At 34.0% G+C, this 16286-nt stretch overlaps 1 protein-coding gene across 6 annotated transcripts in view; it reads right to left on the reverse strand.

Annotated features, from left to right (window-relative positions):
* The window catches only part of TBC1D5 (TBC1 domain family member 5), a 321851-nt gene that overhangs the window by 129234 nt on the left and 176331 nt on the right, over window positions 1-16286 (reverse strand). For all 6 annotated transcript variants that reach the window (XM_066991876.1, XM_066991877.1, XM_066991874.1 and 3 more), the window contains 5 exons: window positions 14286-14353; window positions 8340-8442; window positions 2438-2526; window positions 940-990; window positions 782-851 (listed from right to left, as the gene is read on the reverse strand). In XM_066991876.1, the coding sequence (XP_066847977.1) occupies window positions 782-851; window positions 940-990; window positions 2438-2526; window positions 8340-8442; window positions 14286-14353 (381 nt within the window). The remainder of the gene's footprint in view (window positions 1-781; window positions 852-939; window positions 991-2437; window positions 2527-8339; window positions 8443-14285; window positions 14354-16286) is intronic.

The following is a 16286-nucleotide window of genomic DNA, read 5'->3' on the forward strand; positions in this document are numbered from 1 at the left end:
AATCTGCCATGCATGAAAAATGGTTACAGGCAAGGACTAGATGGTCCTTGCAAAGAGTTCAGAGAGGGCAAGGAAAAAAAATAGTAAAAAAAAAAGGTTCTGTAAAACTAAACACAGAAAAGGTTTTTCCATACCAAGAAACAAAACGCTAAATACAGTGGCATCTGTATAGCTACACTGGTGATTTAAGGGGCACAGACATTCCTTCAGAATATCCTCAGGCCAAGAAGAAAAGAGGGGAGAAAAAGCATCATCATCAACAAAAAAGAGGTGGCATCAGCACGAAGTCACAGAAAGATGAACCCTGACCTACGATGGTCAACCTATGAACAAAATTTTGGTTTCACATCAAATTGTTTATATTGAAAACGGTTTAAACCAATTCAAGCCTCAATATATTAAACGCTATCTTTATGTATTTATTTAACATGCCATTAAAGCAAGTTTGGGGCACTTACATGTGTCTATGACAAGCAATCTTTTGACTGCTATACAAGAGTGTCTCTCATAAACAGGAGAATAATTTTCTTCTGTACGTGTGGCTTTTGATATCAAAGTGATCTTTCAACAGACAGGAACTGCCAACTGACTTTCCACAAGTGCTTATGACCTAATTCTGAAAAACCTCTAAAGAACTTAATTTTAACTTGGTGGAACCTGCTTTAACCAAATTGTTTAAGAGAACAAACTAACGTTTGTTCACATCTTCACATTACTTCAATCACATTAAAAACCACATTTGCTTAAGAATAGAATAAATGCATTTTAGAGTAATATTTACCTTCTGACTGTCATGTTCAAAAGTTGAAAACCAATGTTCTGCAGTCTTCATAAGACATGTGAACATTGCACTGAAAGGGGAAAACCCAGAAACTTGGTGTTAAATAATGTATTACAAATAAGAGTAAATTAAATGTAAAGGAAGTTGTTAAAACTTACTAGGCATCATGTTCCAGATATTCAGGATTCAAAAGGACTTTCATTTCCTCACTGAAAAAATCAACAGTGAACAATCCAAATGTGAATGTTTGTTTTTGGTCAGTGCTCTGCATGTACTATTATGTATTTATAAGCCAACTTTCATATAAAGTGCAAATGAGAAGACTAGCCTTTTTAATTAAAAAGAGCAACTCCATTGAACAAATGAAGTCTTTCCTTTTTATAAAGATCAAAAACAAATTAGCTGCCTTGTCTGCACTACAATGAAGTAACCATCTAATTACTCCAAATAACAAATTACTGAATGTCACAATGTATTATTTGAATATGCTTGATCTGCAATAATTGATTGCTGCACAATCTATCACTGTTTGTCCAAAACAACAAAAAAATGGTTACTGGTCAAATATGCAGTATCAAAACATTAATTTATTTTGTTTTAATAGCCTGTATTTTTATTGTACTTTAACAGCAATTTATCAGTGACAGCACCTCTTTTCCATCTACTTTGTTCTTTGGCTCTACTTTTTCAGTGGCACTGGAACAGAATGCTGTGTGTAACACATGCTTGTTTTGAGTTACTTTGCACTGAACGGCATCTTCTAGGTAATTTCAGGATATCTGAAGATGTACCCTGAATAAAAACACACACTTGTAAATAAATTCCATCCTTATGCTAATACTGCCTTTGGACAATCACATTGAGGGGTGCTAAAAAGGTTATGATACATAGCACATATAATTAAATTGGCTTTTATTCACTGCTAGACTCCACAAGCAATGACAAAAAATTCAAATGAAAAGAAATTGATTAAATATCACAAATGATTCAAACAGGCAACTGGTTTATTTATTTTTAAAAGCTTTACATATAAGGCAAGAAAAAAGCATCTGAATTCAGTTCACAATCATATGTGATGTAGTATTTTATACATGCGTATAAACACGTGCACGCACAGCTTGGCTGAAATGGAGAATCAATACCTAAACTTAATGTTACTACCAAGACAAAACATAGTCAGGTATTGCAGCTACAACATTGCAGGGTAATGAAAGAAATATCAATCACAACAATGCATCTACATTGATTATTTTAAGATACAAGGAAAGAAAGTTGTTAATGTGTCCATTTTAAGACTGTATTTTTCTACTCTGCTTCCTCTCTGCAATGACAAAAACTAAAGCATTCTTGGCGATAACAAACAACGAGGTGAAACATTACGATTTTCCTTTAGGTTTGCTGTGTTCACTTTTTTCTACAGCTAATTGCTGTGAATTGGCCAATGTCTACACTAAAACCTCCTTCCACATGCTGTAGTAGGGAAGACAAAATAAGGACATTCCCATAAAAGCAAGAGGATGCAACGTTTTCTCAAGTTAATTTATTAGTTATAAACAAATAATTAAAGAACATATTTATAAGTTCTAGCCCAGAAAACTCTGTACTTTTTTAAAGAAGCAAATTTTTAAGATTATATAAATAAAACATTATGCTTGCCTTGGTTGCGCAGCTTCACTGGCATGTGAAAAAGCTTGGTGGTCACAATGCAGAATGAAAACAATGGGAGCTAAGAGTTCATGCATACCCTAAACATAAAAAGAAGCGAAAGTACTGTAAGATATTTCATTCATATAATAGTTCATAAAGCACAGCATCAGGCAGCCTGCAATATTGGGTGCAGACTAACTAAAAGTGTGAACATTTATATTCTTAACAGAATGGTTTCATAATCAATGTCTTTTATTTTAAATTCTGATTAAATCCAAGTGTTTATTCTGCTATAATATGGGGGAAGCAAGTTATTCTCCCATTTTCTAACACAACAGGCAACAGATTGGCAATGGTAAGCAACCCTGCACCTGGCAGTTTAGTCTAAGATCTATATTCATAAATATAAATTTTATTTATGTTAATTACAATCATGATCCACAGTACACACAGATCTGCAATAACGACAAATTACAAAATTTAAAATTATTATTATTTTTAATTTGATAGTGTTCCAAAACCACCATAACAATAGCCTTTAGAGAAGACTTGGGCAGCTATTTGGGAAATTAGAAAATTAAAGTTCCACTCCTATGGACATGAGAAATAAAAGGGCTTTTTCACCTTTTTTTTTTTTTAAATAAAAAAGTCATTAGGTCAATATTTTAAAAAGTACATTATTAACACAATGTGTAGGAGACCTGGAACTGTTCCATTACAGACTTTTACTTACAAATACAATCTATATCCAGATATAGACAAAATATAAAACCGTGCAGGAATCAGAGTGGAAAAAAGTGGCGGATAGTTCAGGACTTGGGACAGGGTTAGAAGCATGGCTGGACAACCCATCGGTGCTCACCAGGGATAAAAACGAGGAGTCTTGACTTATATTGGTTCATCTGGGGATTTCCAATGTGTTAACGGGAGCAGAAGCAACTGCTTCAGCAAACAAACAGCACAGTTGTTAGCAAGCCGCAACACACTGGCAGGTAAAACAATTCCCTGCAGAACGAAACCTCAGCTACAGGAGAGATTCAGACCCTTCCCTCAGATTAAATCATGAAAAAGGAAGATCTGGGAAATTTGGATACAGCAGTGGAGTTGGGTTCCCAGTGGTGGACTAGGAAGGCAGGTGGGAACTACGTAAGATTGGGGTGGGGGTCAGCCATAAAAAAGAAGTGAGGGGAGCCGTTTAGTGATGTGGGATGAAGCATGGAGACCCGTCTGGCTGCCTCTGGATGCACAGATCACTCCAAGGGGAGGGAACTACAGACCTCGGCCCCAAAAAAACTGGTACAGTGCCTGTTCCACCACACGCTTAGCAGATCTCACATTTCTTTTGTTCCCTGCTTGGATTCTCTGACCTTTGTGTTGAGGCAGTATCTCTGGACGCTATTAAGATCTCAGTTAGGCAGCATATTATTAAAATTCTTGGGATACTCTCAGATAGGTCAAAGTCAACTGTAGAACTGTGATATTACATGTAGCATTTCAGGAGCACTCAATGTGTGCGAGTTAGCTTTACCAGCTCGATACAGGCAGATCCATTACCACAGAACAAACAAACAAACAAATAAAAACAACAAAATAGACTTAAAGTTTTATCAGAAATATCAGATGTAGATCAGAGCAGAGAGAAGAGGACTCAGATACATAAGGAAGCCCTCTCTAGGTCATTATCTATCACTATCTATCTATGATGCATGAATCTCATTTGTTCGTAAGAGGAAATTCCAATACTTGGCAACATTGAGGAAAATGAGTGGTGGTGGAACTATCTCTGTGTGCTGTCAACCGAAATCTAGGAAATCCAATTTTCATTTCTTCAGAACCGAGGCAATTGCTCATATAGCCTCAGCTGCAGGGTTGCAGCAATACCAAATTCCGTTGACTGGGCATAGCTAAAAACAGCAAACATACTAAAGAGTGGACCTTTTCTTTCCCTTCTGATTTCTGAACCTTTAGGGACTACTTCAAAAGATGAAAAAAAAAAAAGTTAAACCCTAGGTTCTCATGTAGCCACTTGATCACTTGATTTCAGGAGCTGATCTAAAATTCCCAAACACAACAATATAATTTAGATTACACGTTGACAGCCTCAGATTTCTGAAAGTCTTACAGTTGTACCAGGAAAAAAAGAAATAGGAAAGACAGGGAGATAGGTCCACAATTAGAAGATAAATAGAAATAGCAAAAATATTTAAATAAACTGTAGATAACATGAGCTATGCTTCCACATATACTCACAGACCTCAGATAATTAACAGCTCCACATCTAATCTTTTATTCACCCTGATATACTAACATGAAATAAGAGAAATGGAAATGCCAAAAACTTGACTATCTAATAAAACTACCACCTAAGTTGTAAACATGTAAGTTGAAGAAAAAGAAAGAGGACATAAAATAAGAATTAGTCATAAAAGATAAAAGCACATCATACATTCTTCCAACATAATAATGTATCAACTATATAATAAAGTAGAACTGTAATGTGGCTGCCCACATACAACAAAAACAAAACAAACAGATGATGAAATATCAGGATTTCAAAAAGATACCTCTGATCTTTCAGTTACAAGAGTACTTCAAATATTTAGAGATTTTTAGTTTGGCAAGAAAAGCCACCAATGCATACATATTTTTTCAATGCTGCAGTTTACTAAAACTCTTTAGTGTTAATAAATAAGTTGACAGAGCTCAGATAATTTTATGACACTTCCCAGCTACAACAAAATATTGATTTCATAATACAGTCTATGGTTTAGAAAGAAAACCAGAAATACAGCATTTCTACAATGCAAAGTGAATCAATGCATTTCAAAATTATATTGACTTCTTTAAGGTCAATCAAATCATGAGTGAACAATGGTTAGCCTAGTGATTCAGCTTAATTGTCACTATTTCTTTTCAATATAACTAGGACCAGAATTTTTGGCATCAATCTTACAGAAGAATGCTAATAGTATTTTTTACATATTCTTAAGTACAATATACTATTCTCTTTACATTTTGTATTTACAGCTGCTATTTAAAAATTCAATGATCCCAGTGAGGATTCTGTCTTTAAAATCTCTGTAATACAGCCTCACAACATTCTATTCCATCTGACTGGGGACGGAAATGTCTTCCCCCATCAAATAAAATGTTACTCCATGCTGGTCAAAAAACCACAAAACCTACTACAAAGACAAATTTCATGCATATATGCGTATTAAGCAAGCATTGATTCTTCTAAGAATATATACTGATGCTACATAATAGTTTTAATGAAATATTGTAAATTTCAGTTTTCTTTATTTATACGGATGCAAATTGCCAAGGAACTAGAACTTTTTCCAAATATTTGGAAGAGAAACATGAGGTCCTGTACAGATGTTGATAGATGTAAGTGCAAGTTTTCATTTACTGGCCAAGTGTCACAATTATGACAGCAAATTTAGTTCTTGCATGTGGTCATAAAAATGCAAGAGAGGAATTCCCATACAGAACAACAGGACGAGTCCCACGATGGATACTGAATATGAAGATAGACTTCGGAATTTGAGCTTTGTATTCAGGTCACCGTGGAGAGAGCATCTCAGAAGTGATCCATTCCTGATGAATTAATAGTAACCTTTATTATCTTCAAGAAAATATGCTATGCTTTGCTTTAGTGGAACTTAGTATGGGAAGTCAATCGTAAAAACAATCAAGAAAAATGGTAGGACAGGAAGACTGACTACAACATAGGTATTTGATAATAGAGAAAAAAAAAGTATCCTGTCACCACCACAAACTTCTTCCTATTAGCTAGTTCTGAGAAGGATACTGATGGTTATAAGAGAAATGTTATCTAAAGAGAGAAGAGCAGGGGGACAAAAAATCAAGATTGTTACTAATAAGCTAACAGGATCATCAATTTAAAAAAAAGGCCTTTTAAAATGAGGTATGAAAAAGGAAAAGCTTCTAATACATGTGACGTGTCCATTAAAAGGGAGGAAAATCACAACCGTTTGCTATTTTGTGGACTTGGCAGGGCACCACAACACTTGGATGATATACTGAAACACTTCAGAGATATTAAATCAACAGTTTTTCATGATCCAAATTTATTTCCTGTTATGCACTTTACCTCTCCTTTTAGTCCTGTTGGCAACCCCTTCCTGAAATTACTGCACTACTGATGCAACCAACACCAGTTGAAAACAGAGGTAAATAAGTTTTCTTTGTCAACAGCCCGTAGGCTCGCAAAATTGAACCTGTTCTTTTATCTGACTATGTTCATTTAGCCCACCAAGCAGTCTTTATTAAAGCTGAGGCATCAGGCAGTCAAAGTTCATTAATACCATTTATATAATCTCTGCAGTTTCAATTAACTCAGCAAGACATTCTACTACATGATAACAGTCTCATTAATTCAATAAAATCCCATAACTATTAACAATATGGTCTATGTTAAACGGGGTGTCACCTAGTAGAAAATAATAGCTTTAACAGCTTGTGATGAAACTCAGGGCTTTCTTTTTTTAAAATTTGATCTGGCTAAATATTCCATCCTTATGTAGAAAGGTATTATTTCTTTATTATTTCTTGGTAAGGAATCAAGAGGATTTTAAATACGAGCAGAGGGTAATTAAGTCCTTTTAAGTCATATCAAAGAGTAAAATAATACTTCTTGTTCAATAACAGACCAAATTAGCTGGAATGTGTTCTTCCATTTTCCCATCATCAGAATGCTGGCCTATATTCACTAGAAAGGGGAGGTTGAATACTGCTGAAGCTCACAAATCTCATTTTTTCTTGCTATCACGCAAGACAGTCTGTCAAACATGAAAAGTAACCAGCTGATGGAGATTTGATATGTTTGATAACTATATATTTGATTTTTGATTTAATCTGTAAGAATTCTTCAGAAGTACCCGTTTCTTCAACACTGGTCTTTTCACGTATCACAACTAGTTTCCTGGCTTAGGGGCAGGGTGGTCACATACCATGCCTGGGAGCATATAGTGTGTTATAAAACTCTTCACATTTACTGAAGCTTTGTATTTTTGTCCTACCTAAAGTTTGCTGCTATACAGTTTAGCTTTTGTCAGTGTCCCTCAGTTTGTCAGTCACTAATCTCCCTACAGTTAATAGTCTGGGCAAACAAATACAAATGTCTATAAATCTGCGTATCAGTCTTGCTACATTAATTTAATATCGTGCTTATATTCACTTCAAAACCTTCAGAAGAAATGTTAAATTAATTTAGTCCTCATCCCATATGGATGTATGTAGTCAGTGCAGCTTTAAAGGCTACCCTTACCATTTAAACAAAGAAGGCGTAAGCAGGCTCTCCTTCTGGCAATACTGTAAAAGTGGTATTTGCTAGCACCCTTGTCCATCAGTCAACAGGCATTTGTCAGCAGCACTGCATTTGTTTGCTACAGGATTAGATAAAGAATCTATTTGCTAATGCATAGCATGGCTTTAGCACTTTGAGGAAGAATCTAAAGCATTATATAAAACAAAATTGTAAATTTTGCTAACATTTCAGAAATCACTATTTGTGATTTCTGTTTATTCAGTACCATTTTTAATCCTGATGCTTACCTTTTTTTTTTTTTTTAAACAAACCACAGAAAGCCTCTTGTTCCTGTTCTTTTTCTGTTTCACCAACATCGAACAAAAATATGTTTTTTATAAAGGAATTCAAATTTAGACAACGTAGAAACCTTAAAAAAAAACAATCTGAGGGACTGTATTATGAGGAAAAAGCATATGTTATTCAGTGAGCTTACTTTTCTCACTATACAGATGACAAGCAACTCTTTGATTACTATAGCATTATGATACAACTTCAGATACAACAGAACTACATTATTGTCAAACCATATAGAAAATGTTGAGTCGATGAATGCCACCTGTACTATATTTTCATTACCTGTTTATAAAGCAACTGCTCATTTTCTCTGGCATAGCAGAACAGAACATCTGTAAGAATTTTCCTCACATTCTCTTGCTGGAAATACTGCATTTCAGGAAAACTGAAAGTGAAGAAATACAATGAAAGTAAACATTATAGCTCACATAATCTCAGCTGCTGTTCTTCTATAAACATTTTTAGGTAAGACAGCACCTCTCTTGTCTGCTTTCCTATCTCTCTGTGAATTGTGGATGCTGCTGGAATAAGAATACTTGTAAGGACTTGTTTTATTTGTCTTGCAACCAAATTTCTGAACTATGTTCTTTAACATCATTCTGTTACATGATGATATCACTAGTTATATTTGAATATGTTATCCCTTTCAACATTAAGAAAGCTAGAGAGCTGCAAGAATGAAATGAAATGGCAGGTTGATTTAATTGTCAACTTTTAACAAGCAGCCAATCCAATTGTAATTGGATATCAATCTGTCCTGCAGTTTGTTTGTCTTGCTCTTTCTTCTTCTCAAGATAAAAGTTGGGTGAAGAAAGAGTACAAGAGCTACAATATGTTAAAGAAATTTATAAAATTTCCAGTTCTAAACTGGAATAAAATAGAAGAAAGAAAACTATGCCAGAAGCAGCATACAGAAAAGGTTCCAATGCTTCATAAATATTTGAAAATATGATTAGCATATTAATGACAAGATTTTTAAACTATCTCACAATCATCATGAAAACTGGCATCCTAGTTTTCTTCAGCTCTAAGCAAGCTGCAATATATCTTATTGGCATTTTTTGTGATGCAACATTATGAGATATTTCACTGTCTTTAGCAGCTGTTTCAAACAAACCTTCAAATTATGAAATAGTTGGATGCTTTGGCAGGGTAAATATTCTCTAAGTCAAATAGTATTAAATTGTATTAGTGTGATAAAAAGGGGAAAAAGATTCTGGGAAAATCCTGTTATGCAGGAAAATGCAGCTATTTAGAATCTCTATTCTGAAGCTACTCTCACCAGTATACACCAGTATATCCTGCTCCTTGACTGCTGGAAGTAGGAAAGAAACTGGTTATGCAGAATGTATTTTAATGAGCAAGTGCACAAACAACAGTGTTTTCATGCTTACTGAAAAAGTAACTAGATGGCAAAAATATTTGATAAAGCAACCAACCCAAGCCCCTTCTAACTGTGTGGAGCAACAACAAATTCAAAAAATGATATAACTGGAAAGGTGTAATACCAAAAGGAAAGGAAAAGGTAAAGTTCAACAAGGAAAAGAAGAATTCTTAACAAGACAGTAATGGTAGGCTTCAGGGTAGACTGCTGATACAAAGGTTATAGTATTGTCAATTTTAAAATGAAGTTGTGTGGATTGCAGCTAAGTTTTCTTCAAGCAAATTTTATCTTGTCTGTTTCCAGAGCCTAAGCTACAATGCTAAACTTCAGACCAGTTATACTGAGGCTGTTGTAAAGCCTGTCATGGAGGAACGATATAAGAAATTGCAACAAATTACATCTGATAAAACTGTATTAAAAGTAATACGTTCATCTCACAGTGGTAATAACAAGTAAGCATAGAAACAACTAGAAAGTTGCATCGAAATCCTTGGATAAAAGATCTGATGCAAGACTCACGGCAGAGAGAGAAGACACTATGGCTTGAACACAATAATGTGGAAGTACCGAGAAAGGCATTGGGATGAAGAGTGCAACGTTTTCCTGGCACCTGATGGGGGTAATGGTAGACCAACATTTGGATACTTGCATGCACTTGTACTAATCAAATTACTGTAGAGGAAGGACACAGCTGAGACCAAAAAGGTGCATTACAGCAGATGGCAATCGACATAATTTAGGGGTTTGAAGAGATTATTTCTGAAGGACTGTTATTCAGGCCTGCCCTATGAAGTTTAGGAGGAGAAGACTAACAAAGAAAACTCAAAAATACACAGAGATATCTGTGAGGATCTAGTAATACCAGAGATTGTGACAGAAAGGATAATAACAAACTCATGAATAAGCTGGCTGAAGTATTAATTATAGTAAATGTAAATACAAGAGATCATGAGGGAACTATCAGTTCAGGACGGATTTTTATGGAGAATGTCATTTTACAACTAAACACTGTAAGCAATAGAGTATCCTCAAATCAGGCAAGACAAGAATACTGTTCATGAATATTAGAATATAATTACATCTTCGAGAAAGACTGCATAAGGGAATGGAAATTTTACCATAACGGCTTCAATTAAACAAAGGTGCATTCAAGGCCTTACTTTCTGAAAGTGAAGATCAGCTTGAGTTGGTTATCATTTTTTAAAACACTTGTTTAGCCCACTTAAGAACCCCTATACAAGTGACAAAGAAGAAACTTAGGCAGGCAACTAAATAAAAGGATGTACAAATACTTTCTAAAACAAATTTGGTAGCAAACAGAAAAGAGGCTCACAACAACAGCTGCAGAGATACCATCTTCTTTTTCATTAACAGATTCCATCTTCTGCCCTTTAGCAACAAGTATGGGGAAAGCTACTAGACCAGAAAAACTGGAAGAAGATGCTCTTGAGATTGCAAAGATTTGGTAAAGAATAAAGACAAACACTGTTGCTCACTTTTTCTTGAAAAGGAATGAGATGGTGTATAAAGGTAGCTCTTCCAGCAGTTCCCTCCTCTTACAGGGAAACTAGATTTTGTGTCTTCAATTCTTACCTGGTGGATGACTGTTTCTTCCCCTATCTTCCATACCGGGAAGGATTTAGCTGCTAAATGCCTTCTGCACTATTTTTATTTTTATTTTTTTGTTTGTTTGTTTGTTTTTGTTACTGGGAAATGCAGAGTGTGAAAAAGCAACACCCACCACTATTCATCTTCATACTGTTTCCACTGTCCTAAATTGTGATTGTTAATCCCAAAGCAGAAACTAAGTAGACATATATAAAAACATTTCTACAAAAGAAAAAAATAACCCGCTTAGACTGCTGGAAATGACCCCTAAACTGTTCTGTTTTCTTAAAATACTGAGAGAGGGAGGGTAATCAATTCTGGCTATTTACAAACCTAAACGTAAGAGGTGGTGCCAGCAAGTAAACTTGTATTTTGATTTGACTGGTAGCTAGATGTTTTTGCATCCATGAATCTACTGATTTCCATTCCAGCAAATATATTTTTTAAATTCTTCTTTATCCCTTACCTTTTTAATCATCATGAAACAAATCAGCATTGTTCTCTGGTACAACTTTTGAATGACAGTAATTAACCACTGCATTCTTAAGACTATTATGAGTTATATGGTGTTAGTTCATACACAAGTTCCTTTCTCAGTAGAATAATAGAATGCAGTATTATAATCATAGCTTGGTTGGTACTGCTATCTGTATCTAAAGGCAAGCTTTTACTTTCATTATAATACGCCTCCCTTACCCCCATGTTCCTACCCTAATTTTTGAGAAGTTTCTCATTTGACAGAAAGAGAGATGGCATTTGGTTCCATCTTAGAAGAATATGTTTCTAAAAATTGGAAGGAAAATCTAGTTCTCTCAACTATCAGCCAGTAAAAAATGAGGCAGGTCATTAATTAGAAGTGTTGATCACTAATGAGTTAGGATTAATGTAACAAAATCCTTCCCTGCTTTGCTTGTAAATATTGTAAGTTCTCACTATGCAACAGCCAAAATATATATTTATACTTAATGGGTTGGATTATTATCACCTAATTTCAGGTGACTGAAGTTTATTTAGGTAAAGGTGAGCTAGAATCCTTTTATAAATATTGAAAAAATCCCCATACTTCTTTGCCATGTGACTAATCTGATCTAAACTAGACATTTACTTTAGGAAGAGATTGTGTCCTAGGATTCTTCAGGTATACAGACTCTAAAGGATGATTAGCCCAGTTGTGAGCATTTATATTGTGAAATCTAATATTGGATAAGGTAACAATTCACAAAATGAACACATACACATGAACAAACTTCCTCACAGTTCCCCTTAGTTAATAGACTTTTGACATTTTATAGAATCACAGAATGGTTTGGGTTGGAAGGAACCTTAAAGATCATTTAGTTCCAACCCTCCTGCAATGGGAAGGGACACTTCCCGCTAGAAAAAAACATTTAAAAGACCACCAATTTAAAAAGCATATTTCTACCCACTTTTCCAGTCTATTATCACTAGACTTCAGTAAATTCTAATAAAAACATTACAAATTCTTTACTGCTTTGCTAGATGGGACTCTGTGGTTTGATACGCTGTGTGCAGTTAGCATCACATTGCTGAGCACTGTTTAGTTAAAGATATTGAATGATGGAGTACTGAACTTGGTGACAAAGAATGAAAAAATATTCTTTAAATAAGAAACAGAAGCTAGAAGGTGATGATGATAATTGAATATAATAGTCAAGCATTTTAAATTTTAATAAACAGCACTGTAAGTTATTGACAAATCTTTATATTGTAACTTCAGGAATTTATTCAAAGAATGAAAATGAAAAAACAATGTTAAATACAAGTTACTTATATTACAAAGCCAAGGAATGTAGAACTTACTGCTTCTTACACTACTGCTAGTTTACAAACACACATGTATATATATGCATACATAGTGCATACAATATGATTATGATTTTATGATTAGTATATGAATATATATATAGTGTATACATATACATTTATATAGTCTGTGAAATAGATTAATGCTGATAATTTTGCTTCTCCACTGTTTGACTTATTTTGATGTTGATGATGTTTTCTGCTATTGTTTCCAATAGACTTTTTTTTTTTTTAATAAAGAAAGAATATTTTAATTCTTTAGTCTCTATTACTGACATTACTGAACATCACTCACGCTGCCATTTGCCTGAGAGAGAGTCTGGACTTTGTATATATGTTTTTTTAAATAACAGACTTATATCAAACTTAACCTCTACACAACTTTTCATTCTCCAATTATAGTTTAGATACATATATATTTTAATCTTAGAACATCCTGAACTGTTCTCTTTAACAAACAAAAAAATACCATCTGTGAGAATGCACATGAAAATATACTCATATACTCTGATTTTAATTATACATCTCATGGCAAAAACGCATTCAAGAATGGGTCTAGGGATGGACATGTAAAATACTGCAAAACCAGAGAGTAATTATATTTTCTGCATGACTTTGTTTCTGTAAATGAAAATGAGTAAGATTGGGATTTGTAAAATCTATGACTATCACCACTTTTTTCAAGTTGCAAGAAAAAATATTTGCAATAAAGTAAAATTCCACATGGTAGCAAAACATAACTGAATTTAACTAGATTTACACAGCAGTCAATGCTTCAACTCTAAAAAGAAATGTTTTCAGGAACTGAGTGTTCCATCTCAAACAAGTTTCTAAACAGGAATGACCTAAGGGCCAGGAAGATGAAAAGACTGTCACAGTAATATTAGGACAAATGTTAAAAGGCGTATGTGACAAGTAACACTAGAAAACTGATAAATATAGAAATGCTTAACTTCTCTAGATGAATAATGTTTCCCTTACTAATTACGTATTGTTTTTTTATTATTGATTGAATAAGTGTTAAGAATTACAGAAAATCATCTGTTCAATGTTTTATTATGATCATAATTTAGTTAAAAGACCTTTCAGTTTTTCTTACCTGCTTTTTGCTTTATATGGAAAACTCTGTTTTAAATTTCATATAGCAATACATTTCCTAATATCTTAATTTAGAAGAGCTTTTCTTCAGTGATACCAATAAATCTCCAGGGTTTAATGTTTAACTCAATTTTCTCACTCTACACTCCAAGAAAGCTGTATTTTTATACATTTAATGTATGTTTCTTCACATTCATGTTCAACAGTACTGACATTTACACTAACCTAACTCAAGAAAATGCTATATAATGTATATCACATAAAAGTGCAGAATCTAAATTTATATATAAAAATTTCTTTAAAGATCTACATACGTTCTTGTCACATCTTGTTCAATCATTGCTCGAAGCTCTTTATCCTGGAAAAATTTATTCCAAAGACTCTGAAATAAGGAAAAATAATTGTATGTAACACAGTATTCTAATACGTAAGGCTCATACGCTGCATCAGCAAAGTACTGTACAAATATTAACTAATTAATCCTTACCATTCCTGGATAGGCACACCAACATTTTATGGGTGAAAAAGAATGTTGTTGATTAGCCTGAAGTATCCTAGAATGTCAGTTTAGATCAGAGATGTAAAAATTTAAGTTCATGGATCTTAGTTCTGTGCTCACTGCATTCATTCAGTGGATGGCTGCTGGTGTGCAAATGAAGGGGTCTATAAAGAATATTTAGTAAAGTGGAGTAAATTCAAACTCACAAGAACCAACTCAACTAAAAAAGTCTAGATCACAGTACAGTATGACATTTCTCCTGTAAGTGTATGGACTCCAATTACAGGTTGCCATAATTTCCATACTAAGAAATTGTTTGCAAGCAAGTTAGTTTGTCTTAGTGGAGGCAAAATCAAATAAGGAATGTATGATGATTGAAAATGTATCATGAAAATGACATCATTCTAACTATACAAATACACAGTGCAGAGCAAGACTGGGCATTCTAAAAAGGCTTTTATACAGACAAAAAGAGTATTTAAAGCTCATTGTCAACATAAAAAAAATAAAATAACAGTTTGAAGCAGGTTTAGCTTCTTCTATATCTGTGCTTAAGATCATTGCCATTTTCTTTCTTTGGTTTCCATGCCTTGCTTAGCAGTATTTTGCAAAAGCTAACCTGGAAGAAGTCAGCAAATGTTGTAAAGTATTGTAAAGTAAAACTTACTCTTTATTGTAAAGGAATGGTAGCATGGCCATACTGATCAAAATACAGAAGAAACAAAATCTATAGCAGTCTTTTCCTTTAGGTTAGTTTTCAGATAGTAGCAGAAGCAGCACCATTGAATGAAATACTTTACAAAGAGAGTGGCTACAACACTTCCAGAATTTCTTGCTCTCCTGTAAACAGTTGATTGCCTTGGTGTTTTATGCTCCACAAAAAGAAAATGGAAAGTATATAAATGATAGCTAGCAGAAGGAAGGAAAGGAAAAAGGAAAAAAAAAAAAAGTATACCCTTTACAATGTCTTATATAAACTTAAAATCTTTTTAACTTACTTGTAGCTTTTTTCATGCAGCTAGATCACTTTTTGAAACTTTGCCCCATTCCCCCTACCCCAACAGTCAATCGAAGTGAAGTATGAAGGAAACAATTTCATTGCTAGAAAGGAAGCAAAACCCTGGACACTAAAGGCTAAAACATGTCATTGCAGAGTTAAAAAGCATTTTGCTCTTCATGCTTATGCTTGACTTGGCCTGTGGCTTTATTTTATAGATCAAACCCCTTATACGTTAACCTTTATCTTCCATCCCCTAAAGATACCAAAAGTGGAAAAAAAGATTATGTCACTGTGTACAATCACAGACTACAGCAGGAACACTTTAAATCTTTTGTGAGTGACACAGCTTTCTGTACAGCTGGATGCAAGAATGGTTTGATGGCATGCACAGTCATATCATCTGCAGAACCAGAAATGAGCCTATGATCAATACTTCCATACTTCAACAAGCAAGCCTATTCAAACATCTCTCTTTCTGCACTGAATATGAAGCAGAGTACTGCACTAAATACAAACAAAATATGGGCTTCCCTTTACGAACAAAACGGAAACACGAGTAGTATCATCCATCAAAGATATCTGTGAAAGTCTTTCTAGGTACAAATCTCTTAAATACAGCCACCAACTTCTACTCTTCCCCCCAAAAAAACAAAACAAACCCACCACTAAACCTATTTTTATGGTATTAAATTATTTTGAAAATTTGGTAAAAAGAAACTTGCAAACTTTCAAAAACGATAAAAAGTTAACAAAATAATAAGAAGCAGAAAAGCTTAAACATAATAAAAAACTTAACATACTAAATACTTTTTCATA

This window comes from Anser cygnoides, chromosome 2 (assembly GCF_040182565.1).
Source record: "Anser cygnoides isolate HZ-2024a breed goose chromosome 2, Taihu_goose_T2T_genome, whole genome shotgun sequence".
In the NCBI taxonomy this organism is placed as follows: Eukaryota; Metazoa; Chordata; class Aves; order Anseriformes; family Anatidae; genus Anser; species Anser cygnoides.